At 44.3% G+C, this 26,003-nt stretch overlaps 2 protein-coding genes across 4 annotated transcripts in view; one reads left to right on the plus strand and one right to left on the minus strand.

Moving 5' to 3' along the window:
• Positions 1-3,458: 3,458 nt before the first annotated feature.
• cbwd (COBW domain containing) lies at positions 3,459-21,679 on the minus strand. Of its 3 annotated transcripts, none has more exons than XM_056295387.1 (16): positions 21,550-21,679; positions 21,207-21,322; positions 20,210-20,296; positions 16,504-16,600; positions 16,140-16,231; positions 13,069-13,128; positions 12,621-12,658; positions 11,495-11,541; positions 10,484-10,570; positions 10,248-10,292; positions 9,385-9,441; positions 8,286-8,337; positions 6,041-6,109; positions 5,855-5,920; positions 5,565-5,691; positions 3,459-4,921 (listed from the first exon to the last, which is right to left on the minus strand). In XM_056295387.1, exons 2-16 carry the CDS (start codon positions 21,319-21,321, stop codon positions 4,701-4,703), a joined length of 1,260 nt encoding a protein of 419 aa, XP_056151362.1. In that variant the 5' UTR covers position 21,322; positions 21,550-21,679; the 3' UTR covers positions 3,459-4,700. The 3 variants fall into 3 exon arrangements, with proteins under 3 accessions (XP_056151362.1, XP_056151370.1, XP_056151375.1); XM_056295395.1 differs by having other exon boundaries at positions 4,701-4,925; XM_056295400.1 differs by lacking the exons at positions 3,459-4,921; positions 5,565-5,691; positions 5,855-5,920; positions 6,041-6,109; positions 8,286-8,337 and adding an exon at positions 8,921-9,174.
• A 733-nt stretch (positions 21,680-22,412) lies between these two features.
• Positions 22,413-26,003, plus strand: part of dock8 (dedicator of cytokinesis 8) — a 79,486-nt gene continuing 75,895 nt past the window's right edge. The window contains exon 1 of the mRNA XM_056296548.1: positions 22,413-22,624. Within this exon, the coding sequence (XP_056152523.1) occupies positions 22,572-22,624 (53 nt within the window). The 5' untranslated portion in view covers positions 22,413-22,571. The remainder of the gene's footprint in view (positions 22,625-26,003) is intronic.

A 26,003-nucleotide genomic window follows, 5' to 3' on the forward strand; every position in this document is an offset into this window, starting at 1 on the left:
AGATGTGTGAACATGACTGCACAAGGGTTTTCTAATCATCAATTAGCCTTCTGAGCCAATGAGCAAACACATTGTACCATTAGAACACTGGAGTGATAGTTGCTTGAAATGGGCCTCTATACACCTATGTAGATATTGCACCAAAAACCAGACATTTGCAGCTAGAATAGTCATTTACCACATTAGCAATGTATAGAGTGTATTTCTTTAAAGTTAAGACTAGTTTAAAGTTATCTTCATTGAACAGTACAGTGCTATCCTTCAAAAATATGGACATTTCAATGTGATCCCAAACTTTTGAACGGTAGTGTATATATATATATATACACACACACACACACACACACACACACTCACTGGCCACTTTATTAGGTACACCTTGCTAGTACCGGGTTGGACCCCCTTTTGCCTTCAGAATTGCCTTAATCCTTCGTGGCATAGATTCAACAAGGTACTGGAAACATTCCTCAGAGAGTCTGGTCCATATTGACATGATAGCATCACGCAGTTGCTGCAGATTTGTCGGCTGCACATCCATGATGCGAATCTCCCGGTCCACCACATCCCAAAGGTGCTCTATTGGATTGAGATCTGGTGACTGTGGAGGCCATTTGAGTACAGTGAACTCATTGTCATGTTCAAGAAACCAGTCTGAGATGATTCGAGCTTTATGACATGGCGCGTTATCCTGCTGGAAGTAGCCATCAGAAGATGGGAACACTGTGGTCATGAAGAGGTGGACATGGTCAGTAACAATACTCAGGTAGGCTGTGGCGTTGACACGATGCTCAATTGGTACTAAGGGGCCCAAAGTGTGCCAAGAAGATATCCCCCACACCATTACACCACCAGCCTGAACCGTTGATACAAGGCAGGATGGATCCATGCTTTCATGTTGTTGACGCCAAATTCTGACCCTACCATCCGAATGTCGCAGCAGAAATCGAGACTCATCAGACCAGGCAACGTTTTTCCAATCTTCTATTGTCCAATTTTGGTGAGCCTGTGCGAATTGTAGCCTCAGTTTCCTGTTCTTAGCTGACAGGAGTGGCACCCGGTGTGGTCTTCTGCTGCTGTAGCCCATCTGCCTCAAGGTTCGACGTGTTGTGCGTTCAGAGATGCTCTTCTGCATACCTCGGTTGTAATGAGTGGTTATTTGAGTTACTGTTGCCTTTCTATCAGCTCGAACCAGTCTGGCCATTCTCCTCTGACCTCTGGCATCAACAAGGCATTTTCGCCCACAGAACTGCCGCTCACTGGATATTTTCTCTTTTTCGGACCATTCTCTGTAAACCCTAGAGATGGTTGTGCGTGAAAATCCCAGCAGATCAGCAGTTTCTGAAATACTCAGACCAGCCCGTCTGGCACCAACAACCATGCCACGTTCAAAGTCACTTAAATCACCTTTCTTCCCCATTCTGATGCTCGGTTTGAACTGCAGCAGATCGTCTTGACCATGTCTACATGCCTAAATGCATTGAGTTGCTGCCATGTGATTGGCTGATTAGACATTTGCGTTAACGAGCAGTTGGACAGGTGTGCCTAATAAAGTGGCCGGTGAGTGTATATACACGTGTTAAAGGAGCCGTTCGGGGCGAGCCATCTCCATTGCAAATGACCCAAGATGGGGAGCCCCCAGCACGAAAAACGGAGAAGCGGCCGGAGCCTGGCGCAGACTTACTCTGCCCCCCCTGCCTTTAGGCTTCACGGTCAGATGAGCGCTCATACTCGCGCACACATTAGCGAGCTGTGTTGCAGAAATTGCCTGCACAGGTCAGGACCCATGAAATAAAACACCACACAGTGAGGATTACACTATGGTGCACACAACATACTGGGGAGAAACACTGTGAGGTCAAAAGGAGCCGTCCCTCCCCGAGAGAGGGGCCCGGTGTCTTATAGTTCAGCGAAACGAAGGAGTGTCACACGTTTAGCCCCTCGGTGTTTAGAGACAGTCGACCTATAGACACACACTCCTGCGTGCAACAGGGACCACCAGGTCTAACAAGAGCCAGCAACACAAGTGCTGCTTTCCTCAGAAACACAGGCCATGGGAAATGAGACTCAGGGCCTCTGCAAGACCTCTGCATACGATGTGTCGCGTGACGGCACACGTCCGTCTCCTGACACACAGTCAGTGGTGGATCTAGAGATTTTTTCCTGGGGTGGCAAAGGGGTGGCAAGACTGTGTCCCAGAGGTGGCAGCTGCCACCCCTTTGCCACCCTGTAGATCCGCGCCTGTGAGGGGGAGGGGGGATTCTAAATCGGCGACTTCTGTTTGAGACGAGTTTGGTGCAGGTCTCATTGACCCTCACCATGCATGTGCATAAAATATACTTTAAAAACATATTATCTGATTTATAAATGGGGTGGCAAGACTGTGTCCCAGAGGTGGCAGCTGCCACCCCCTTGCCACCCTGTAGATCCGCCCCTGCACACAATGCGTGTCATCACACAACCTCCTCCAAGATGCAGCCACACGGCAACACGGGCATAAAGAAACAAATCCATAATGACCAGATGACTCCTAACGCCGTACGTTTTCTTCACAGCTACTATACGTCACAGGTATTAAACATCCAAAGGAGTTGAATCGAGTGCAACTGGACTTGGTATATAGCCGTGAAGACGTTTCGCCTCTCGTCCAAGAGGCTTCCTCGGTTCGTGCCTTTCTGACTAGACCAGTGTTTCTCAACCCAGTCCTCAAGGAACCCCTATCCTGCAGACTTTCATTGTAACCCTGCATAGGTAGCCCTGCTTGTACTTACTCGACCAATCATCTCGCATCACTTAATTATGCAAGGTGTGCAACATCTGACAAAATTCATTGCTGATTGGTTGAATAACTACAAACAGGTACCTATTCAGGGTTGCAAAGAAAATATGCAGGATAGGGGGTCCTTGAGGACTGGGTTGAGAAACACTGGACTAGACCAAGATAGTCTGACGGGCTGGTGATGAGACTCAGATATTTTGAGCCTCTTGGATGAGAGGCGAAACGTCTTCACGGATATATACCAAGTCCAGTTGCACTCGATTCAACTCCTTTGGATAACCACGACCTGGATGAACGAGAACATTCGCAGACAGGTATTAAACATGTAACGAAGATAACACACACGATAGTTATTACTATTTATCAATGGAACAAATTCTGAGACGTGTTACCATGTATCTGAAATTAAGTTCATTGAAGACTCTTAAACTTTTGTTTTGACTCTGGGGAAGGTCGTGTTTGTGATGCCGTTTTTCGACGTCTGACCCGCCAGAATAAAGAAAGCTGAGATAATGGTGTGTTTGGGTCTTTACCACACTAGTTTAACAGATGGCCCCCCCGTCTCCATTGTTATGCTGACAGTCTGGATTTGTCTATTGCAACAAACCAAAAAAAAAAACTTAATTATTTTAGCACTAATTAAACACACACTATATCAGAAAAGGCACACAAAAAACATTGTTTAAATGTTTTATTTTAAATAACTTAAAAGCAAAAAGAAAATTATCAAAAGGTAAGAAAAAAAACCGCCCTTTTCATGACATAATTTTGTACCAGATTTTAAAATGCGTGTAAATCTCCAAAGCCTCGTTGAATTATGGTGTCTTCGCATATTTTACATGTGTAAAATTAGTGCTGCACAATTTGGCGGAAAACGTCATATTGCGATTATTGTGGACAATATCGTGATTTGCGATATAATAAACCAATTTATACATATACAAATAATACAAATTTGTGTTGCCGCGACGTGTAGCGGCTTTCATTTTGCATGTTTTACAGAGTAGCGCTTTCTGCTCGACGTCGCTGAGCTTGAATCCAAAATATCGCTCTTTTTCAGAGGTCGCTTTTTTTTTCGTGCCACCAGTTCATCAGCGTTTAGCCCGCTCGTTGTCATCGGTATCCATTGCTGCCTTTTTTCTGGTCTGCACACAGCACACTGGTTAGTATGCGACCTTAGACTGCACATGCTTCACTGCCTAAACAGACACTGATTGGTCATCGCTTAATTATGGGCGTAGATATGCAGATTGCACACAAACTGACGTTCACACGTGCATGTTTTATTATTTAAATCGCAGTCTCTAATTGCACAGGCTGGCATCGCAATTACAATGAGATTAATCGTGCAGCACTATGTGTAAATTCTTGCACACACCTCCTATACGGACTAATGGTCCATAGGAGAGGCAGGATCCCTACTAAAAAAGGCTAAGATGCTCTTTTCCTAAAACACTAACTAGTCAGCCATAAGCTCAGGTAGAGAAGGAATAGAAAAGCACTGGGATGGAGCTTGAAGTTCCACTCCATTCTATTATCCAAACCGCTTATCCTGCTCTCAGGGTCGTGGGGATGCTGCAGCCTATCCCAGCAGTCACTGGGCGGCAGGTGGGGAGATGCCCTGGACAGGCCGCCAGGCCATCACACGGCCTAATCAATAATTCACAGCCCGGGGGTGGGGGGGGTTTCTGACTTTCTTGGTTTTTCAACCTCAATGCACATTTCAGACTCTCTGCTTACATTACACCTCAATACATGTCAGGAAAAAAACAAGAACAGCAATGTCAATTTTTCAGACTATTGTTCAAACCTTCTGAAAACTCTTGCAGTTGCTGACCCTGACGGTTTTAGAGCTGTTATGTTGTTTCAAGTCCACTTTACAATTTAAGTCATGGATAAAAAGACGGAAAAAAAAATCTCAGAACTACTTCAGCCACCCTTGGACTAACCCTAGCCTAGTTTCAAGAACAAACACCGGCATGAAACCCTCTACCCTAGTCCTTGGTTTGTTGCAGGTCCCAGCAACACCTATGGGTGTGGGATCGGCTGGAAGAGTTTGCCACGTCAGAAGGAGCCTAATTTCTTTGCCCTCTTTGCACCACTGTGGAGACAAACCGCTCCAGCAGAACGTCTCGGTCCAAGTTTCTACCTACAGAAAGAGAAACAGTAAGCCAATCAAACAAGCAACAAGACACACAAACACAGAACTGACCGAATGTACGCACACATCTGAAAATGCACGCACACGTGCACACACAGACACACACACACACACATCTTCTAAGACAGTGAATTGCAAAGTATGGTGTCCATCTACACGTATGGCATTTCCCTCTGGGGTTGACCAACTGTAGAATTCAAGTACCGATTCATTCATAAGTTAGAAAAGAAACATATTCTATTATTCAGTAAAAAATTTAAAAAAATCATTGGCTGTTGGAGAGCCTAGTACATGGATGAGAGGCATTATTAGAATCACACTGGAGGGCCTGTCAAAGGAGTTTACTTGAGGGGTAAAAAAAACCAGTCATGGCGCTATACTTCGTTTAGATTGTGCGTTACTCAATTTACAAGTCGACATTAATCATATAATTTCATTATTTCATATTTTTTTGGTCAGGCTCATCAAGGTCAATTTACTCCAAACAGACTTTCTGGATGCAAGGCACTGGGACGGTTCATCCTTTATCTCTTAAGTTCACGCTCCAACGTAGTGTGGGTGTGTACGATGAGAACGCTAGTAAACATTCAAAATAACACCTTGAGAGTGTGTATTGTGTACGTTTACCTATAAATACTAGTCGGTTGACCCGTGGCTCCTGCCCCCACAGCTGTGGAGTCTCATCTAGCTCATACAACTCATGGACCCCCTGCAGCATCACCTGATGGGATTTACCTGCAATTGATATTAAACCCTGACAACACACACACACACACACACACACACACACACACACACACACACACACACACACACACACATTAACCTAAACTGAAGGCGGCAGTTGAAACCGATTAATACAGATAATAAAATGGCCGTCTTTGATCACTGCTGGGTGAGCTATAGCTCTAGGGTACCTTTAACCGAATAACGGTCATGGGCTGCCCCTCTTTGTTCTGGAACATCTTTTCCCACAGAAGGTCCTGAAAGAGTGGAAAAGGTGTTCACCTTCCCGAGGTCAGTGTAAGTTAAATGCTAATTAGGACCAGCGAGCTCAATACAAATGATTGCTATGTAGTGCAGCAGACTGAAGTGTGTATTACCTGGATGAATACATTCAAAACGTCTTCCGATAGATCTGCAGCCACTTCAAAGGTCACCGTCACAATACTCTGAGGAGGATAAATGAAAGTAAACAAATACAAAACATGCATGGGGATTAAACCTATCAATTAGCATTAGAAAAAAAAAACCTTTTCATGCATTCAATTGGAGAAATAATCACTCCAAATTAGGCATTTATCAATTTGCCATTTCTTTGAAACATTACACGATGGTTGAATTGATTACATGTTGGCCCAGTTTCAGCGTCTTCCCTTCTTTTACACTTAGCGACACTTGCGCATGACGTCCCTTGTTACATTAGTGAAATATTAAGAACATGCTGCAAATGACATGTATTTTCACACTGACTACTGTCAGGTTTTTAATCAGAATACTTATATATATATATATAAAATATATATGTATTTATAATTATGCATTTATAGCGTTTTTTTCCAGAAACCATCAATGGTGTTGGTGAGAGTGCTCGACAAATGAGGAGCGGAATATATATATATATATATATATAGCGTCTTTTTCCGAAACCATCAATGGTGTTGTGAGTGCTCGACAAATGAGGAGCGGAATATCAACACGGATACAGGAAAAAAGATTTTAATACATCGCAGTACAGGCCTGTTTCGTGCGTCTCGCACTCATCAGCTGCTAATCTTTTTTCCTGTATCTGTGTTGATATATATATATATATATATCATATATCATTATGGTTGTGTCAGGAAGGGCATCCGATGTAAAATTTAGCTAAATCATTATGCGGTTTGACAAGGACCGCCATCGGTGCTGTGCCCTCACAGGGTACCGATGGAAACTATCAGATTCACTGTGGTGACCCCTGGGAAACAGGGAGCAAGCCAAAAGAAGAAGAAGAAGATATATCATTATAATCATTAATCAATATAATCAAAATATTCATTTCTTTCAGTGTGAGTAACAAACTGAAGGTTGTGTAAATGCATGTATCTGATATATTCTGAATTATCATAACTGTGATTTCACCGAATGCGGCAAAAGTATAAATGTTACATCCATATATATGTAGTGGGTTGTGTACCACCATGGATGGATGACTTTGTTAATGAACGTGTCAAAAAGCACAACTGTGCCGGGCACCTGAAAGCCAGCACTGCCACTCCTCTTTATCCTCTTTATCTTACTACCGCGCTCCCTCGCTCACACACGCTCCCTCCTCTCCCAACTTCCTCACACCATTTAAAGGGCCACTTTGCAGATATTTGGGGTTTTGTGACAAAGTGTTAAGATTACACACTTCCCTTTTCATTTGGTATAACAACAGAAAAACGGCATTCTCATTTACATGAAAAGAGCAACACGGGAAGAGGGGGGTGTGTGTGGAAGGGGAAGGCCGAGCTTCGCGCGGGAAAGGGAACCTGGGGGAGGCAGACAACAATACTATTCATTTACCCACACCACACACAAACAACCCCCTCATCCTGTGATGAAAGTACATGGGTATAATGCAAACGTAAAGACCGTAATATGTTGATTTTTTTGTTGCTTTTTTGGCGTGAGAAGTTGCCAGGTCTAATGAGCGCTGGAACTAGGAACTATTCAAGGATATAAGGATATAGCATAAGAATAATCCAGGACTGAATGACTTTCTCAGCTGTGTAGTCACTGAAAAGCTATTCTACGTATTTACACATCTGTGTAGCTGGTCCACGGTATCTATTCTTGAAGCAGTACAGCGAATAGCATATCAATCCTCGCCTACATCCTTGTGCAAGCTTAAATACGAAACAGCAGTTTGCATGCACCGCATCAAGCAATTACTGGTAGTTTGTTTTAATCTCGTATAACTGTAATGACATTGCATTTAGCAAGGACTCATGTCAGTCTAGCCAATGCCAAGACTTAAGAGTGATTCAATGCATATACTGTATATGGCCCGGGCCTATTTGTAGTGTAATGAGAAAACATCAAAAGCCTCAGGTTGGTCCCGAGACAAGAACTGAAGCGGGGTGGGGAGTTTTCACTAGAGTGTCATGACTCGGGGCAATGAAAGGTGCAATTTAAGCTTCTGCAGAATGCATATCCCTCCCATTGTGGGTAGTAGTTTGTTAAAATGAATACAATGTAAATGCTAAGATACAAACACATTACAAACAGATTTACAGAAGGTAAATGCTAAGATATACAGAAGATAAGGGAAATAAGTGTTATGTTCACAGTAAGTTAAAAGAGAGAGAGAGAGAAAAAAGATACCTTGTCAAGATGCGGCCTTGTGTTTTTTACAAGTAGGAGCTTCTCCCCTAAACTGTTGGAAAGAGGACGGGGATTATCAAACATCAGACATGTTTTTTCAGCCTCATTTCACTTAACAAGCTCACTGCCAGCTAAGAGGCTCAAAAGATAACCATGTTGCATTAACTGCCTTGCATGATTTACTATTCAGTTAGATGAAACTGCATTTAAATATTGGTGCAGGGGTTCTGTGTGTGTGCTCTTTGAGTAATGATGGAGTCATTGGTATTGTGGCCGCTGATTTTCTGACGCTCAATTTTTTCCATAGTAAACCTTTATCTGTAACAAATGTATACAAACTTGTCCCTATGTCCCGCTTTGTCATGCCGTTTCCTCTTTTTAATAATAATTTTAAAAAAAAAAGCTATGGAATTCTTAAAAACTTACCCCATACCACCCCTCCAAACAATAAACTCTATACCGCTTTTGCTCTCCACTAGACCTCCTAGACCACCCCCCTCCCCACCTTTTCCATGACCTCACAAGGAGGCTAAATGTTGTGTCCAGCAGCTTGAGCCCTGTGTGCTGTTAATGCCACACAGGCGGACTAGCGGGGGGCCGCTTCAAACAGCCAGCGTGGGTTCTTGGGAGGAGGGGCCTGCGCTCTGAAAAGTCAAGCGAAAGAAGCTATCCGTTTTGGGGCAAGGGAGACTCCTCGGGAGCCAGTGGACACACACAGCTCTAATCCTCTGCAGCTGGCCTCGGAGACACTGGCCGGGGGCATTTAAGAGTTTTTACACCGCTGCCCCTTTTATTCGCACGCGGGGATGAACACCGATTCCATTCATCAGATTGAGTTTCTACAGGGGTTGCAATATGGGACCTCCCACTGGTGTGATGAAGGGGCGATCTATAGAAGAGCGTCTTAATTAGAGCCAAACATGGTAAACAAAGGTATCAAAGCCTCCTAGGGTGCACAGGCAAACTAGCATAGAGATAAGTCGTTCTTGCTGGCAAAATACAACAGACAATAAAATGGAAGAAATGAGAATAATTAATTAAACATCTCTCTGGACAGATAAAAGTTTAGTAGGACCCAGGCAGCAATTATGATACTCACTTTGCAACATCCTTGTTGTCGAAGGAATGTAGATCTAAAACCTCAGACAGGTCCACCCTGTAAAAGAAAATCACCCATGCATTCACGCCTTCCCAGTTTATTAATTATTGTTAGTAATTTAAAATTGTACATACACATATTTGTTAAAACTGAAGCAGGAAGACTCTGCGGCATTCATTTCTAACTGCTGTGTGATAGCCACAAATAACATTAAGGCAAGTTCAGTGACTTGAGTCAATGCTGTGCTGGCAGCAAAACCTCAAGAGTGAATTGCTGAACAACCCCTGATCTACGACCACTGCAAAAAGATGTGGGAATATTTTTTCTGTTTAACCCCTTGCTGCATGGTGTCTTTCATCTGCTCGCCCTGGTCTGAACTCTCTGGGGGGCAGAAAAAGGCTGAACACACACCCAGCCTTTGATACAAACTACGAGCGCCGCTTGTGTTAAAACGCTGAAAAGTAGGTGTGCACAGCACACAACAAAGCACACACCACAAAACTAACATGCACATGCAAACATACGCGACGACACGACTCATCTGGCTAAAAGAAACAGTCAGGGAGTCAACGGGCAAAGATTTGTAAGTAACTGAACACCACTGTGTGGAGGTTTGATGTTTGCTCAGGGGGGGACTGGTGTGTGTGTGTGTGTGTGTGTGTGTGTGTGTGTGTGTGTGTGTGTGTGTGTTTATCAAAAGGCTTTGATACAAAGATCTGAGCAGCTACAGCATGCAAAAAGGAGGGTCTTCTGTGTTATAAAATGAAGCATGAAATAAAATCCAGGAAAATGTGTATTATCTCACTACACAAATAGAAAAAAATAAATACAGATTATTCAGTCTGAAGTAAAACTGAACTCACCTTGATTTCTGGGTTTCGAGGATCTTGACAAGACCGTTTATAGACCTGGAGTGACAGAACAAACTGGTCACTGGTAGTACATTTCAACCCCTACATCAGACCTTCCGCATCCACTGAAGCCATGCTTCCAGGCATAACAGAGGCCTCACGTTATGGAAAAAGATAAAGTAAATAGATAAAGCAGTGGCAACCACTCAACTTTGTCTAAGCGACGCAGTTAAACATGTGATGCTGACCTGAGAGTGTCCCTGAGATGAACAAGTTCCTCTTCAGCCACCAGATCCGTCTTGTTGATTATGGTCAGGTCAGCGAGGGCAACCTGTCTGAGGTGACATTAGATTCGAATATATAGAAAGCTTAATCACACAGCTATGCTCCTCGCAGTAAATATCACAGTATTCACAATACCTTTTGATAAGAGTATTTGGAAACTCACACTTAAAGCCCATACAAATTGAGATCCGGAGTATAAACAATAGATCGGCTACATAAAGACATCCTTATTTTCTTCATACCCACTGAGTATACAACCTACGCCATCCATTCGTGCCGGAGATTGAATCCAATGCAGAATAACATAGCATCTCCAATGTGTGTTTGGGTGTTCATGGTTGAATGTGTGTACATGGGTGTGTGTCAGAAGGAAATGCATGCCAAAGGCAAATGGGGGCTGATCACTGTTTAGTTCAGAGGTGAAAACACAAGCAAAGACACAAGACTGAAAAGGCTTATGACTGGTCTTTGTGCACTGTGTATTTGTGAAACAAGAAGAAGAAGAGAAAAACAGATGCAGGGACAGACAATGGAAGTGTCGGTACACTTGCTGCAGCAACACATTCCTCTCAGCTTGTAAAGGCAAGAGGACACAGTTGTGAAGACGGAGAAGTTGGCTTTTCCTCCACAATGTGCACAGGCTTGCTGGCCCAACTGGTTGAGTTTTTGTATGGGATCCTTTCCATGTCACATGATTGCTTGTGGTGCCACATCAGACAGGCACCCCAACTCCTTTTGTACGTTTTATTGCCTTTTTGCACATCACCATGCTGGCCATTGTGGCAAACACACAATATGAGCCTACACAAAGTACACAAATACTTTCATGTGACAATAGATTTGACCGTGGGGTGATTTTTGATATTTTGATCCTGCAGGAAGTGCACCGATGCCTTCAGATGGATAGAGAGACAGATAAATGAGCAGCCAGACAACCAGTTAGACACGCAGGCAGTCTGACAGGAAGTAAATACCTGGCTGCTTCGTTGACCAACCCATCTGGTTTTTCCTCTGTTAAATGCTACAGGGAAGAGAGAGTGGACTCCAGTTACACAGTCAACCAAATAAGTTGAAAGAAAAAGAAAACAGTGATGGAACTTAACCTGCGGCCTTTTTTATTCTTGTAAAACTTTACCTAAAAACACCCAATTATATTCCCTGATGTTTAACTTCACAGATGACACAAAAAGTGATATAAATAGAAAAATAGAAAAAAAATACGTGTATCTACTATGTTCAATCTCTGGAATTTGACTGATTTACAAAACATTTGAAACCACAAGAGAGCATCTTTTCCATTTTCTGTTTGTCTCCCGTGGTGGCACCAGAGATGGACTGACATGAGTGTCCCTCTACAGTTTAATATGTAAAAACAGAGAGCAGGAAATGTGATCCAGGATCCTGACCCTGAAACGTCAACCTGGCATCAGTCTTGTCAATGCTTGACTCTCAGCAGCTTCATATGAGAAGGAAAGACAGATGAAAATGAAAAAAAAAAAGGAGAAAAAACTAAACCCTGTAGCTAGAGACAAAGGGCTTGCAGTGGGTATGAGGCTGAGGGCTCAAGTGGTCCTGAAACCCCTCAGTCAGACGGGCGTCCCGTAGGATGGATGAGGTGAAGGCTAGGCGAGTGGTTGTGACAGCCCTATTACACATGATTCCATCTCTGATATTACTTACTGCTTCACTTTAAATCAACCCCTCTCTGACATCATCCCCCTCCTCACCATCTCCTGCTCTCTCGCGCTCCCACTACGCGTGAGGACACCCAGGCCAAGAAATGTGTCACCTCACCAAGCATGACACCTCCAAATTAGAGCCCATTACCCAAGGTGTCACTTGCCCTGTTCCTCCTAAATGCTATTGCACAAGGGAGGGCAGGACGTGTGTGTGTGTGTGTGTCTGTTTTTGTGTGTGTGTGTTACATGCCAGGGGGTAGTTTAAAACAAAGCTATCACAAGTTCAGCAGCTTACTGTTGCTTCAACTTTACAACTAGAATACAAATTGTGTTTGTTGCATGGAAATGTGTGACAACACTAGAAACTGGCCTAAAACCTGACAATTCCAAAATGAAGAATACAACTTTGCTCAGGACATACCTGCAATCCGTACTTGGCGTCGATGACAGTGACAATGCCTGTGAATGCATAAACGAATGTATTTACAATAAGTGAGTCGAGAAAAACAACAGCATGTTCACGTTCTTCTGGGCAGCACAGTAGCCTTTTAATGTTTAGCTTAGTCCGTTAGTCTAAGCCACTTTCTCGGAGACACTCAGAGTCTACTTTTGGCCAGCAAGTCTGTCACAACAGCACAGACAGCTGAGCATTCAATTTGGAGAAGAAGATAAAGCACCCTGTGTGTTCCAAAACACAAGCCTTCCACACAAAGACCAACACACCCTAATGAAAACATAAAGAAAAAACACACACACAAACACATACGTGACAAAATTAATCGTACATTTACACAGCAGTAAAACATATATACACACACACACAAAAAAGATTAATAAGACATGACACTGTGTCATTACAAATCTCTTACCATCTAAATAGATGTCACTGCCAAGTTCAGCATCGATCCAGAACATTGAAGCTACGGCACCTGTCAGAGGAACAGACAAAAAGATGTGTTAGATGGAAAATTATGAGTGAGCCATGTCAAGTATCAAATGTATACACATCTAAAATGTTCACACAGGCATCAGGAAAGGCAACATCCATCCATTATCCAAGCCGCTTATCCGAATTCGGGTCGCGGGATGCTGGAGCCTATCCCAGCAGTCATTGGGCGGCAAGCGGGGAGACACCCTGGACACGTTGCCAGTCCATCACAGGGCCGACACACACAAACACACATTCACACTTAGGGACAATTTAGTACAGCCAATTCACCTGACCTACATGTCTTTGGACTGTTGGAGGAAACCGGAGCACCCGGAGGAAACCCAAGCGGACACGGGGAGAACATGCAAACTCCGCACAGAGGACGACCTGGGATGATCCCCAAGGTTGGACAACCCCGGGGCTCGAACCCAGGACCTTCTTGCTGTGAGGCGACCGCACTAACCACTGTGCTGCCAAAAGGCAATATCATCAGAAAATAAAAAGAGGCCGCTGAATATTTTAGAAAAATGCTTCCATTAATTTACTTAAGGAATCCTCAACCATTCACCTATAGGAACTATTGTCGGCATAGAGCATGAAATGTAAAAACACAATCCCCTGGCATGTTATGCAGAATGGTGAATATGCTTGACTACAAGAGATGGTTCTACTGGAAACCAGACACTGAAATCTGAGCCTTGGACATAGGGAAAGAGCAATTTAATGCATAGCAATAGTGGACAAAACTCCACTAATTGAACACAACTATCAAAATTATATTCAAGCAGCCAATGTGAATACACTCTGACTTTAGGAACGCAAGTGCATGATGCATTTACTGTCCTGCACGTTCAATATGCTTTAGGACAATACTTCAATGTACCACCATAGTTTTGATATTCAAAAATCTTAATTTCATTCAAAATAAAGAGATTTTACTGCAACTTTAAAGATAAAAACGATTTTTAATTATACTTATTTTTTAAGTGACATCTAAATTCCTCATAGTTAAAGTGTAACACATTTTCTCAGCCAGTGACAGTATATGCATAAATTCTAGTTGAACTCTTTGAACCAGATAAAATCAATACCAGAGACTTTCAATTGTTTATTTCCCATTGGTACATTTAGTTTGTTTCCACATTCTTGTGGAGATAGGTTATTCCAAGACCTTGTATCACCAATGCCGGCTTCAGCTTGTTCACATAATGCACTTCTGTCAAATCGTCAAACGAAAATAAGAAAGCATTGTAAATATTTAATAGGCAAGTAATGAAAACAGCGTTTGTGTGGCATCCCTCACGTAACTCATCCAGTTTTTTTTCCTAAATGGTAAGGGAAGCCCCTTGAGAGCTACATGATTGACAACACTGTCTGGACCAATGACAGCCCTGTCATTGTCAATAACAAGGCCATCTCGGCCAATGACATGGCACAAGAGTGAGAAGGTCCCAGCCTGAGCACTCTCTGTTGGTTCTGTCTGTGTGGTCAAGCGGTGTGTGGCTGGCTATGTCTCTCCTTTTGGACACCTGTCGTTTAGCAAACCATCCTAGGCTGTCACAGGGTGTGTCCTATTATGGCCTACTATCAATCTTATACTACTGAGAATCAGGTTGTCTGATAACTTTTATGTCTGTCCTGCTGGAAAATGGGCTTTTCAGTTATTCCTTCGAAATAGGTTCTGTCACAGAACAGGCCCACCGGAGTTATAAAATTTTAGGCTTCAGAAGTTGAGTACTAGTTTTGTGCACTTAAATATTCCTAGCAGATACCACTAGTGTCAAAATACCGCTCTGGAATTTTTGGATTAAAAGAGAACCAAAGAACACAATTTACTAAGTTTCCTTTATTTATCCCCTTGAGGAAATTCAGTTACTGCAAATTAACCCATCCTAGTTGTGATCTGTGTAGCTAGGAGCAGTGGGCTGCCGCCTTCATGCAGCACCTGGGGACCAACTCCAGTTCTTTTCCCATTGCCTTGGTTAGGGGCACAGACAGAAGTATAAACCCTACCATGCATGTTTCTTTTGATGGTGGGGGAAACCAAAGCATCCGAAGAAAACCCACTGCAGACACGGGGAGAACATGCAAACTCCACACAGAGAATGACCTGGGATGACCCCCAAGGTTGGACAACCCCAGGGTTTGAACCCAGGACTTTCTTGCTCTGAGGCGACAGCACTAACCACTGGGCCACCGTGCCGTTATTTGTCAGAGGATTAGCTCAAAATCCTTTGCTCCTGTCCTTATAGCTTCCTTACCGCTGTTTCCCTCTTCAGCGGCCAGTACTGGGACAAATCATTTGTTCTGTGTAATGTTAGGGGACAGCATCTATAAAGAAGGGACAGTCCAGGCTTAGGACCTTTAATGTAGAGAAGTAAAGGAGCACTGTTGGTTTCTTTCCATGACACTCCATGACATTGATCAAAGAAGTAAAATTCTCTTTTTGCTTGACCGCTTGCAAAGGGAAGTCAGAGTGGTCTACTTTCTCCCTGTATCACATCGCATTCAGATTAAATCTTAAGTCATCTGTGGATGACGATGATGGGAAAATTCGTCATAAAAAATATCGCAGAGTTGCTTTAAAATCGACAGATTGGTCAACGTCAGAAAAAAAAACTTGAGGGTTTGGCAAAACAAGATGGAGGGGAATCGATCGCTTTGGTTTTAAAAGGTTTTTTTGATGCACAAACTGACTTGGAGGATACTCTGTGAGCTGATCAAGTGGTTAACTCATTCTAGGCTATCAGCAGTTAGCCTCTTATGTTCTGCATACCCAGGGACTTGGAGATGCTCTGGAAGTACAACAATGGTCTTATACCATTTTTTTTTTTAAATTGGGGACGAATTTTTGTTTTGCAATTGCCTTAGATCGGTTTGGATCCAGGACAGGTGCAGTGCTTGGAAAACCCCTTGTTTAATTGACAGTTAAATGGATTTCCATGTAAATATAGAAGGAAACTTTAAAGCATTTGTCTGATAACTTATCTGTGAAAAAATGTGCATTACCTGGATCGGCTAGCCCAGTGGTTTCCAGTAAGATGTAGTCAAATTTCCCTTTCTTTTCCATCAAGTTCTCTATGGCTTTGAGACCGTTGTCCCTGACAAATGAAGGAACGAAAAGTGAGTGACGACGCAGTTTGAACTTAATATAGTGCCATTAAAATCAGCATCATGCATCGTTTGTATGATACCTTGGATCATTGGGTAATATGTAAAAATGTGACTTTATTACCACGTATTGTTTTCCATAATCTATTTCCATATACAGCTGCAACAATTATCTCTAACAGTAGTAGTAACATATTACAACCAAAAACACATTACTGAGTACATAGAGAAAATATCAAATGTGCTTTAGTTGACTACATACTTGACAGAACAGCAGATGCAGCCATTTCTGAGCTCCAGCCACTCCTCGTACAGCTCTCCCGCCTGGCTTACAGCTAGAGACTTCTCCAGGGCACTGCCTAGAGGAGAGGACGAGGCGATGCAATCTAAACCACGGCTGTTCATAGACAGAGACAGGCGGCATTGCGCTAAACTTGCCATAATGCTGCCTCTTACAAAAATTAAGTGTTTGCTTTAAATACGTTTTGATGCCCTTCATGACAATGTGCCCCGACAGGATACACATTGAGAAGTTGGTAGCAGAAAATTGTAAATTACTTTGTAAAACACATGATACTTTTTTTTGTCAGAAGTTGGCAGATTTATTTGTGTGGATCTAAAGGCATTTTAGAACACTAAACAGAACCTCATTTCATAGTCATGAGTGCACGTCAAGTGCAATTAGAGCCAGGTAGATCACCAGTTGGATGTTACACTATCAATAGAAGATGTGAATTACAAATTGGACAATGCCATAAATCGGTATACATATAGACCAAAGTACATATAATGTTCAATTCAAAATGTGTAGTGCATATAGGTAGAACACAGGTGTTGAAGTAATAGTAGTAATGGATTCAAATCACAAATTAGCTGCACACTGCCACAAATCAACAAATCAATACAATGTTCTTTTTTTGGGGGGGGGGTCCCTCTTTTTCTCTCCAATTATACTTGGGCAATTACCCCACTCTTCCAAGCTGTCCCGGTCGCTGCTCCACCCCCTCTGCTGATCCCGGGAGGGCAGCAGACTACCACATGCCTCCTCTGATACATGTGGAGTTGCCAGCTGCTTCTTTTCACCTGACAGTGAGGAGTTTCACCAGGGGAACGTAGCGCGTGGGAGGATCACGTTATTCCCCCCCAGCTCCCCCTTCCCCCCGAACAGGCGCCCCAACCGACCAGAGGAGGTACTAGTGAAGTGACCACGACACATACCCACATCCGGCTTCCCACCCGCAGACAGGGCCAATCGTGTCGGTAGGGATGCCCGACCAAGCCGGAGGTAACAGGGGGATTCAAACCAGATTGGGCTATACAAATAAAATTAACTTGACTTGACTTGGTAGGTAATGGAATAGACTGCTATGCTACAACAGTCATGCCATTAATGAATTTAACATCATCCTGGAAAAGGAACATTTTTAGGCCTTTTTTGAAAAAAGTGAATGAATTGGTTGCAATGATAGAAGCCGGGGACTCATCACTTTGAGGCCAAGTGAGAGAAAAGTCTGGATTTAGAGTGTGTGTGTGTATATATGTATATATATATAATCCAGTGAGTCCAGCAATTCTTTAATGGACAGTACAAGCCTGTTTCATGCCGGCTGATGATTGCTTATGACATGAAACAGGCTTGTAATGTCCATTAAAGAATTGCTTGAATCACTGGATTATTTTGCTCCTTGTTTGTTGAGCACTTTCCCTACCGTTAAGTGTTTCATTTAATGAAGTTATACATATTTCACTGCTACACTGATGACACCCAGCTTTATCTATCCACCAACCCTACCTCCACTCTTCCACCCACTTCCCTTTCTGACTGCTTACTAGAAATTAAATCTTGGTTTTCAAACCACTTCCTCAAACTTAATAGTGATAAAACCGAGGTCCTCTTAGTAGGCACTAAATCTACTTTGGCTAAACCTCGTAATTTTTCCCTAACTATTGACAATTCTATAGTTCCTCCATCGCCTCAGGTTAAGAGTCTGGGTGTCACCTTCGACAACACATTATCTTTTGAAGCTCACATCAACAATGTTACTCGGTCTGCATACTTAAACCTACGCAATATTAATTGTCTTCGCTCTTCACTTACACCTAACAGCACCGCCCTACTCGTTCACACCCTGGTTACATCCCATACTGACGACCGCAATTCTATCCTCTTTGGTCTTCCCCTCAAGTGTCTTCATAAACTTCAATTGGTCCAAAATTCAGCTTCCCGTATCATTGCTCCTGTTCTTCACCAACTCCATTGGCTCCCTGTTAAATACCGTATTGACTTCAAGATCCTGCTTCTCACCTTTAAGGCTCTTTAATAACCTAGCCCCTTCATATCTTTCTGAACTCCTTCATATCCACACACCCTCCCACATTCTCAGATCCTCTTCTGCTCTCCAACTCACTACACCATCGGCCCGCTTGACTTCCGTGGGGTCTAGAGCCTTCAGTCATTCTGCATACCCCCCCCCCCCCGCCTATATAACTCTCTCCCACAAGACCTTCGTGACATTGACTCTCTTTCAACCTTCAAATCCCATCTCAAAACTTACCTTTTCAAACTGGCATATTCAGTCTGATCCACGCTTCATTGAGTTTTGTGCAGATGATGATTTTATACTTATCTGTTGGGAGAGAGATCCCTCCTCTGTTGCTCTCCCTGAGGTTTCTTCCTATTTTTTCTCCCTGTTAAAGGGCTTTTTTAGGGAGTTTTTCCTTATCCGATGAGAGGGTCTAAGGACTGGATGTTGCGTTGCTGTTAAGCCCACTGAGGCAAATTTGTAATTTGTGATATTGGGCTATACAAATAAAATTGATTTGATTTTGATTTGATATTAACTTTTTATTGTCTACCCTGCTTTGTTTTGATTTTATGCTGTCTGATACAGTGCTGCTTGTTTTGTTTTTTTAACTATGTTCTGTAAGGTGTCCTTGAGTGCTCTGAAAGGTGCCCACAAATAAAATGTATTTTATACACACACACATATATATATACATATATAAAAGAATGGAATGTAGGTAGGCCAGTGCAGTTCCTTGAACTGCCCAGAAATCCAACAGCAAGATTTTGAACTTCATGGGGTAAGTAACAGACAGCCAGTGTAAGGATACACAGAGAGGAGAGACACGTGTGCAGCTTGGCAGTTTGAAAACCAAACATGTAACATCATCCTTTACAGCTGTAAGGTTATGGGGGCTGAGAGACCAGTGAGAACTGCTTCATGGCAATAGTCTAAACAAGAGATTGACAAGATCCTGGGCCAGGAGCTGAGCGATATTCTCTGATGGGTATGGTCTCCATATTCAAACTCATACCTTTTCCTCGATTTTTTTTTTTTAAGTTATAAAAATTTAGGACAAAACTAACACGAGCTTTTAATTGAATGATCGCTCTTTAACAACTGCGTCAAGCAACCTGACCCCGACAAAAGCCCTAACCGGTTCAGAACTCAAGCTTCATTGGTTTGTGCATAGTGCTACTTTGCTGCTCTCTAGCTGCCAGGTGGGACAAAACAACTGAACTTCTAGTCGCTCATTATTTATAGATGGGGGTTTCCTGTTTACAAACAGTACTGGGTGCGTGTGCAGCCAGGGGCAAAACCGCTTTGGTAGCTCCCAAAAGATTATGAGATGCATAATCTTTTGAGAGCTACCAAAGCGGTTCAACAATGAAAACGCTGAACATTTTCCACCCATCCTTTTGGCGGTTTGTGCAGTTTATTGCACGTCATCCCTGCTGTATCTGAGCTCTGTCTCGGTTAAAATCTCCGCGCTGCTGTAGCTGCTTTCTGCCCCCTAGCTGCGCACGCATCTCTGTGATGACGTTGCAAGGAAGCCCTCCTATAGTCCATGTTTGTCTGGCTAAAGCAGCGAGACACAGATACCACACACTGTGCAGATGTATCTACCCACCAAGTAAAACAAACAAGATTTTATCCCCCAAAAAAGGACAGCACAAGGCTTACCTTCTCCAAATTCATTAAGGATTACAGCGATTCGTTTGCTGTGTTGCTCTGTAAGTATGTAGTTCAAAAGTGTCGTCTTCCCAGCACCTGAGGTAGAAGTATTTCAATAAGTGATGGCAACAGTAACTTCAAACCACCAACACCAACCACATTACATTGTTCTAGAACAGCGTTTCTCAACCCAGTCCTCAAGGAAACCCTATCCTGCAGATTTTCATTGTAACCCTGCATAGGTAGCCCTGCTTGTACTTACTCGACCAATCATCTCGCAGCACTTAATTATGCAAGGTGTGCAACGTCTGACAAAACTCATTGCTGATTGGTTGAATAACTACAAACAGGTACCTAATTCAGGGTTGCAAAGAAAATATGCAGGATAGGGGGTCCTTGAGGACTGGGTTGAGAAACACTGGTCTAGAACAGGGGTCCCCAATTACTTTTCATAGCGGGCCACTTTTGGGGCCACTTTTAAAACCACGGGCCACTCAACCTCCAGCAGCATGTTGTTCGTTTGTTTTGGTGTCGATACGCAAGTGAGGGGGGCTGGACTAGCCCACAAGGGGAAATGCGGGGTGGAACTGATAGTTACAAGGTAGCATTTCTTGTTGGATTGATTGCTGAAATTATGTTTGGAATAGTGTTCCCAAACAAAATGTGCAGAAATACCAGAAGGAAGAAACAATTTTTTATTTCCAAAAAAAAATTAAGTTTTTTTTTTAGGTAGGGAAATAAAAAAATCTTCTTTCTGGCATTTCTCCAAAAATTCTCGCGGACCATAAATCAACCAGTCACGGGCCGGACGTGGCCCGCGGGGCCACCTATTGGGGACCCCCTGGTCTAGAACGACAACACGAGATACAGTTAAACAAACAGCTCCGGACCCTCTGTCCTTTTCAACGGCGAGCTGCTGTGAGCGCAACAGAGGTGACCGCATAAGTGCGAATGAATCATCGCGTAAGCTCATTAAGGAGGCGAGAATTACAGCCAGTGCCCCTACCGAGGTAGCCAGTAATGACGGTGACGGGTATCTGCTTAGCAGGCGACGAAGACCTCGTATCGATGGGCACCAACTCTGGACAGTCGTCGTCGTCCTCCATAACCACGTCGTCCATTCTGCAAACAGTTAGTGCAAAGCGGCGCAGAACAACGGGGGGGGGGGTCAGCTGTGCACAAGTGCGCGACCAGTTAAGAGATGCACCGATCGATCACTTCAATAATCGACCGTGTGTAATCGGCGGCACCGCCGTGATTGACACGGGGCCGTCATCCCACATTGTATCTGCAACAAGCTTGCTAAACCTCGCCCACGTGGGCTCTAGGAGAAAGTTAACACCACTTGCCTGATTCTCCCGACGGCGGCGAAGGGCTCACGCCGCAGGTGCGAACCACAGACCCCGTGACGGCGCGCGCTCAGCCGACGGCTGTGCAGCGGTGTACAAAGTTCCGCCCGGAAGTCGAGCCGCTCGCGAAAGTTCCGCCCCTCGAATCGCGCCCGCGCGACACGCGGAGATCGCGGAAAACAAGGCGGATACTTACTAACGGAGGGGCGGATACTTAATAACGGAGGGGCGAACGTTCTTTTTTCTTTTTTTTAGATCCTTAAAGCGGAGAGTTTTGCATTACGGGAGACGCGCGAGAAGCTCGAGTCTCTCGTCTTCATCGACCGTCTCCTGCGGCGTCCCCGGAGTGCGACGCGCGACCGAGCGCGGCAGATGGCGCTAGACAGCCAAGTGGACGGACGCACGCGGCTCCGCGGCACCTGTCACGCGCCTCCTTTCGAACGCAACTCGCAACAGTTCGAATGGCAGGCTGGCACGTTTATGACCCCCCCCCCACACACACACACACACACCGAAAGAAAACGACGCGTCTCTCATGTTTATTAATTGTGAGAATGCGTTAATTATGGGAAACGCTTTGCTTTACCTGGCAGAACACCTTTTCTCTCTCTCTCTCTCTTTCCAATCACCGCACCCCAAAAACTACGTTTGCAGGAAATGTGTGTGTGTGTGTGTGTGTGTGTGTGTGTGTGTGTGTGTGTGTGTGTGTGTGTGTGTGTGTGTGTGTGTGTGTGTCAAAGAGGGAGAGAGAGAATCCAGACTGCTGGTTAAGCAAACGCGCGAGGGCTTATCTCGGCGAGAGCGTGCATGTCTGGTCCATTCCCTCCCCTCCCCTCCGTGTCCCGTCCTGTCCTATCGTGCGGTGTCCGCGTGTCTCTCCCCGGGATGGCTCAAACACGGAAGTTTACACCCAGAGGATGAGGAGCGCGGCAGCGGACTAGAAGCGCGGTTGTCGGTAGACGCAGGAGCAACGGCGAAACGCCGCGCTGCGAAACCCCCCCACAACCAACTCCGAACTTCCAATGGCTTCTCTGGCGAGCGCGGAGCGACGGGCTTTCGCTCTTAAAATCAACAGGTAAAGAGAGAGAGAGAGAGATCTGCTGTTATACCTCGGGTTGTTTTCTTTTTCTTTTTTTGCTTTGCGCGCGTGCGTGCGCGCGTGTACCGCGAACTCCTCGGCAAACTAAAAACCAAACGTTCTGGAATCAGGAGGGAGCTGTCATGAGGGTTCGGAAAGGCGGACGCCAGACAGGCGGCCGCACGTCCCGACTGTTAATAAAACCCGCGTTTGTTCGCTTTCCAGCTTGGTCCGGGACTACAAAACCAGCCTCGAGGGGTCTGTTTTCGAGCAGCCTATTGAAGGTGTTCAACTTTTTTTTTTTTAATGTCTGTTAAATCATACGTGATGGTTGTGTTTTATGTGCTGTGGTGTCGCCGTTTCAGTGTCCTTTTAGGTGCCACGATTGACACAATGTAACAAAACAAAACCCCCATAGGGAATAGCCGGTGACTGGCAACATGACTAAATCTATAACCTGTGCTATTTATGTCAGCTATATTTCCTCTACATGCGGTCTCTATATCTGGTATTGTGTCGTCATAAGTGGGTGGGGGGGTGGATGTGAGTAAGCGTGAGGCCTGCGGAGCCCACAGTTGGTAAACGAGGAGGGATGTGAGGAGAGTTCCTGCTGTGGCACCGGCCAGGTGTGGAGGAAGCACTGCACATGGGAGTCCATTGTGTGTCGTGCTTATGTGGTACGCACTCCTATAAAGCTTCCCTTCGTTTTTGTCGCCCGACAGCAATTCAGGGGGGGGGGGGCAAGTCCGGCCATTTGCTGCACGATGTTACACTACATATCACCAGGGTGCAATTGAGTTCATTTGCAGTCTCTCGTCCATAGTGTGAAAATCGCCAGTGAAGTGGAAAATGTTGAGCTGTGGTGTTTTGGTTTTTTTTTTTTTTGTCAAATTTCTTTAGGTCAGTGGGAAGACAAACTGTTGTTTTACCTCAGATTTCCTCTAAAATACATAGCCGGCGAGGTTCAATCAACTCTTCCCCATCGACCCCCCCCTACAAGGTTTTTCTGCCACTCTAAGGGTTTTTCCAACATTTAAATGTGGAAAAGTATTGTGTTTTGGTCAGTGGTGGATCTAGAGATTTTTTCCTGGGGTGGCAAAGGGGTGGCAAGACTGTGTCCCAGAGGTGGCAGCTGCCACCCCTTTGCCACCCCGTAGATCCGCGCCTGTGAGGGGGAGGGGGATTCTAAATCGGCGACTTCTGTTTGAGATGAGTTTGGTGCGAGTCTCATTGACCTTCACCATGCATGTACATAAAATATACTTTAAAAACATATTATCTGATTTATAAATGGGGTGGCAAGACTGTGTCCCAGAGGTGGCAGCTGCCACCCCTGTTGCCACCCTGTAGATCCGCCCCTGGTTTTGGTAGAGCTTTACTGTTTGCTTATATAATGCATTTATAAGTTACATTTAGTGCTCTTTCCCCCCCCTTGTAGTGTGTCTGAAAGGGCTCCTATATGTAGTCTTTAGTGCACATCGGTTTGTGTGCTCCTATAGTCTCGTCCAACAGCCCTGAACCAAACCTGCCACGGCAGTGACCCCACCACCTAAGCTTGTTCAAAAGCCAGGGGAAATCATCCCTCCTGTCCTGTATAGCGCTGACCGCAGCTGCTGAGAGAGATACAACATCTTGTGCCCCAGTCTAAATCCATTGATGAGCCAGCAAGGCGCGTTGCCTCATGTCAGATGTAATGGCACAGTGTTGTTAACGGGCTTGGGTGGTTGCAAAATGTTGCATAGCTGATGTGTGCAGTTTGTTCATGTGATCAGTAGCGCTTCAGACATTTGTGATCAGCAGCACAGAAATAAACCCTATTTAGCATAGAATATAATGCAATGTCTGTGCATCTTTTGTTAACGTGTTTACTTATTTATTCAGAATCGGAAGCAGAATACTTTATTCACCCCCGAGGGGAAATTGGGTTATAATAAATGAATCAATTATTGATTCATTTATTAATGTTACATTACTTTGTCATCAAATATCCTGCAACGTATTGTCTTTAGTTCCTCTATTAATCTCTGTCAAGATGCAGCATGGAGGAAATCCTGTCCTTTGGGCATTTCATCGGTGAGGTTTCACTTCACTTTTCCTTAATGGCAGTTTAAGTCAGGAAACTCTTCTTTTTTTTCCATCACCCAGACAGAGTGGGAATGAAAGAGAACCGTAAAACATGTTGAAAAAAATCACGACACAAAAAAGACCCAAACTGCAGCACAACGGGTATTTATAATTTTGGCGGCTAGATAGAATATGTGTGAAGCTACATTTTTGCATGGTTGTCCATTTGCACACTTAACATCCTGCTTTTGAATGTTGCTCAATAGCATATGGTAGCAGGTGTGAGCACAGCTGTGGACAGGGGGGCCTCTGTCATTCAAAACTCTTTGAGTAGCAGGAGACCCGTGTCACATTTCATTAGATTTCCTCAGAGTTTGGGCCAGTGACATCTGGGTTGACTGTTGAGCTTTCTGGGTGGGCAAGCTGTCTAAAATCCACGTTAAAAGTCTGAAAGACCCCTTGATAAATGGGCGTCTTGGAGCGTTTAACTTCCGCATGAAGCACCTTCTATCTGAAGTTTCTTCCAGCCACTCTCCCCCTCGCCTGTGTTTGTGTGTGTGTGTGTGTGTGTGTGTGCTTCCTTTCCTTGTGACGCCAAGCGGCGATGGTGCTGATAGCGCGTCGATCCATTAAGTCTGCAGGCATATGATGAGACACAGTGGAGGCGTCCCATTGGTCTGCCTTCCCCCTTGTCATGTCCACCACACCTCTCGGTTTTCCTGTGTTCCCAGATAAGTCGGGGGAGGAGTCTTCTCCCCCCCCCTTTTTTTTTTGTGTTGTTAAGACTGTTTAGATGCAGATTTGGAAAGTCGCCGACTTTCAGCAGAATGACTATTGATAATGATAATTGACTGCCTGACGGAGCTATGTGCCCGGGGTGGGAGTTAAAGCGTGAACCCTGAACATAACTATATTTAACCCTCGGTGTAATTATAGGTTTGCCTATCAGATCCTCTTTTTTTTTTTTCTTAGCACGATGTGATGTGATATTGCCAAAGCGATAATGTGCTAATGAAACCTTCTGTACTCTGAGGAATGCTGGGTAATGGTTCCAGAAATGCTGATAGACGTTCTATGCACACTAAGCAAGTGCAGGCCTGCACGGGCAGCCTGACCTGACAGAAAACAATGTGTATTTTCTCTGGTGCGGGTGCTGTTAAGACGTTTCAGGTTGGAACCCAACCTGAGAAAATGTAATCTCACTGGGTCTAGGGCTCATCAATATACCAGTGCTCCTGTACCGTGCCGGCATATAGTTGAGGAACTATCGCTGTCTGGCATGAATCAGATTTTCAGTTCCAATGACATTCAG

The sequence above is a fragment of the Lampris incognitus genome, chromosome 1 (assembly GCF_029633865.1).
Source record: "Lampris incognitus isolate fLamInc1 chromosome 1, fLamInc1.hap2, whole genome shotgun sequence".
Lineage (NCBI taxonomy): Eukaryota > Metazoa > Chordata > Actinopteri > Lampriformes > Lampridae > Lampris > Lampris incognitus.

Excerpts from the sequence above, each read along its gene's own strand:
- cbwd (XM_056295387.1), bottom strand. The coding sequence starts at position 21,321 with ATGGACGACGTGGTTATGGAGGACGACGACGACTGTCCAGAGTTGGTG. Across the intron at positions 16,232-16,503 it reads TGCATCTGCTGTTCTGTCAA|GGACAACGGTCTCAAAGCCA; the intron begins GTATGTAGTCAA and ends TTCATTTGTCAG. Across the intron at positions 6,110-8,285 it reads CAAGGCCGCATCTTGACAAG|AGTATTGTGACGGTGACCTT; the intron begins GTATCTTTTTTC and ends TATCCTCCTCAG.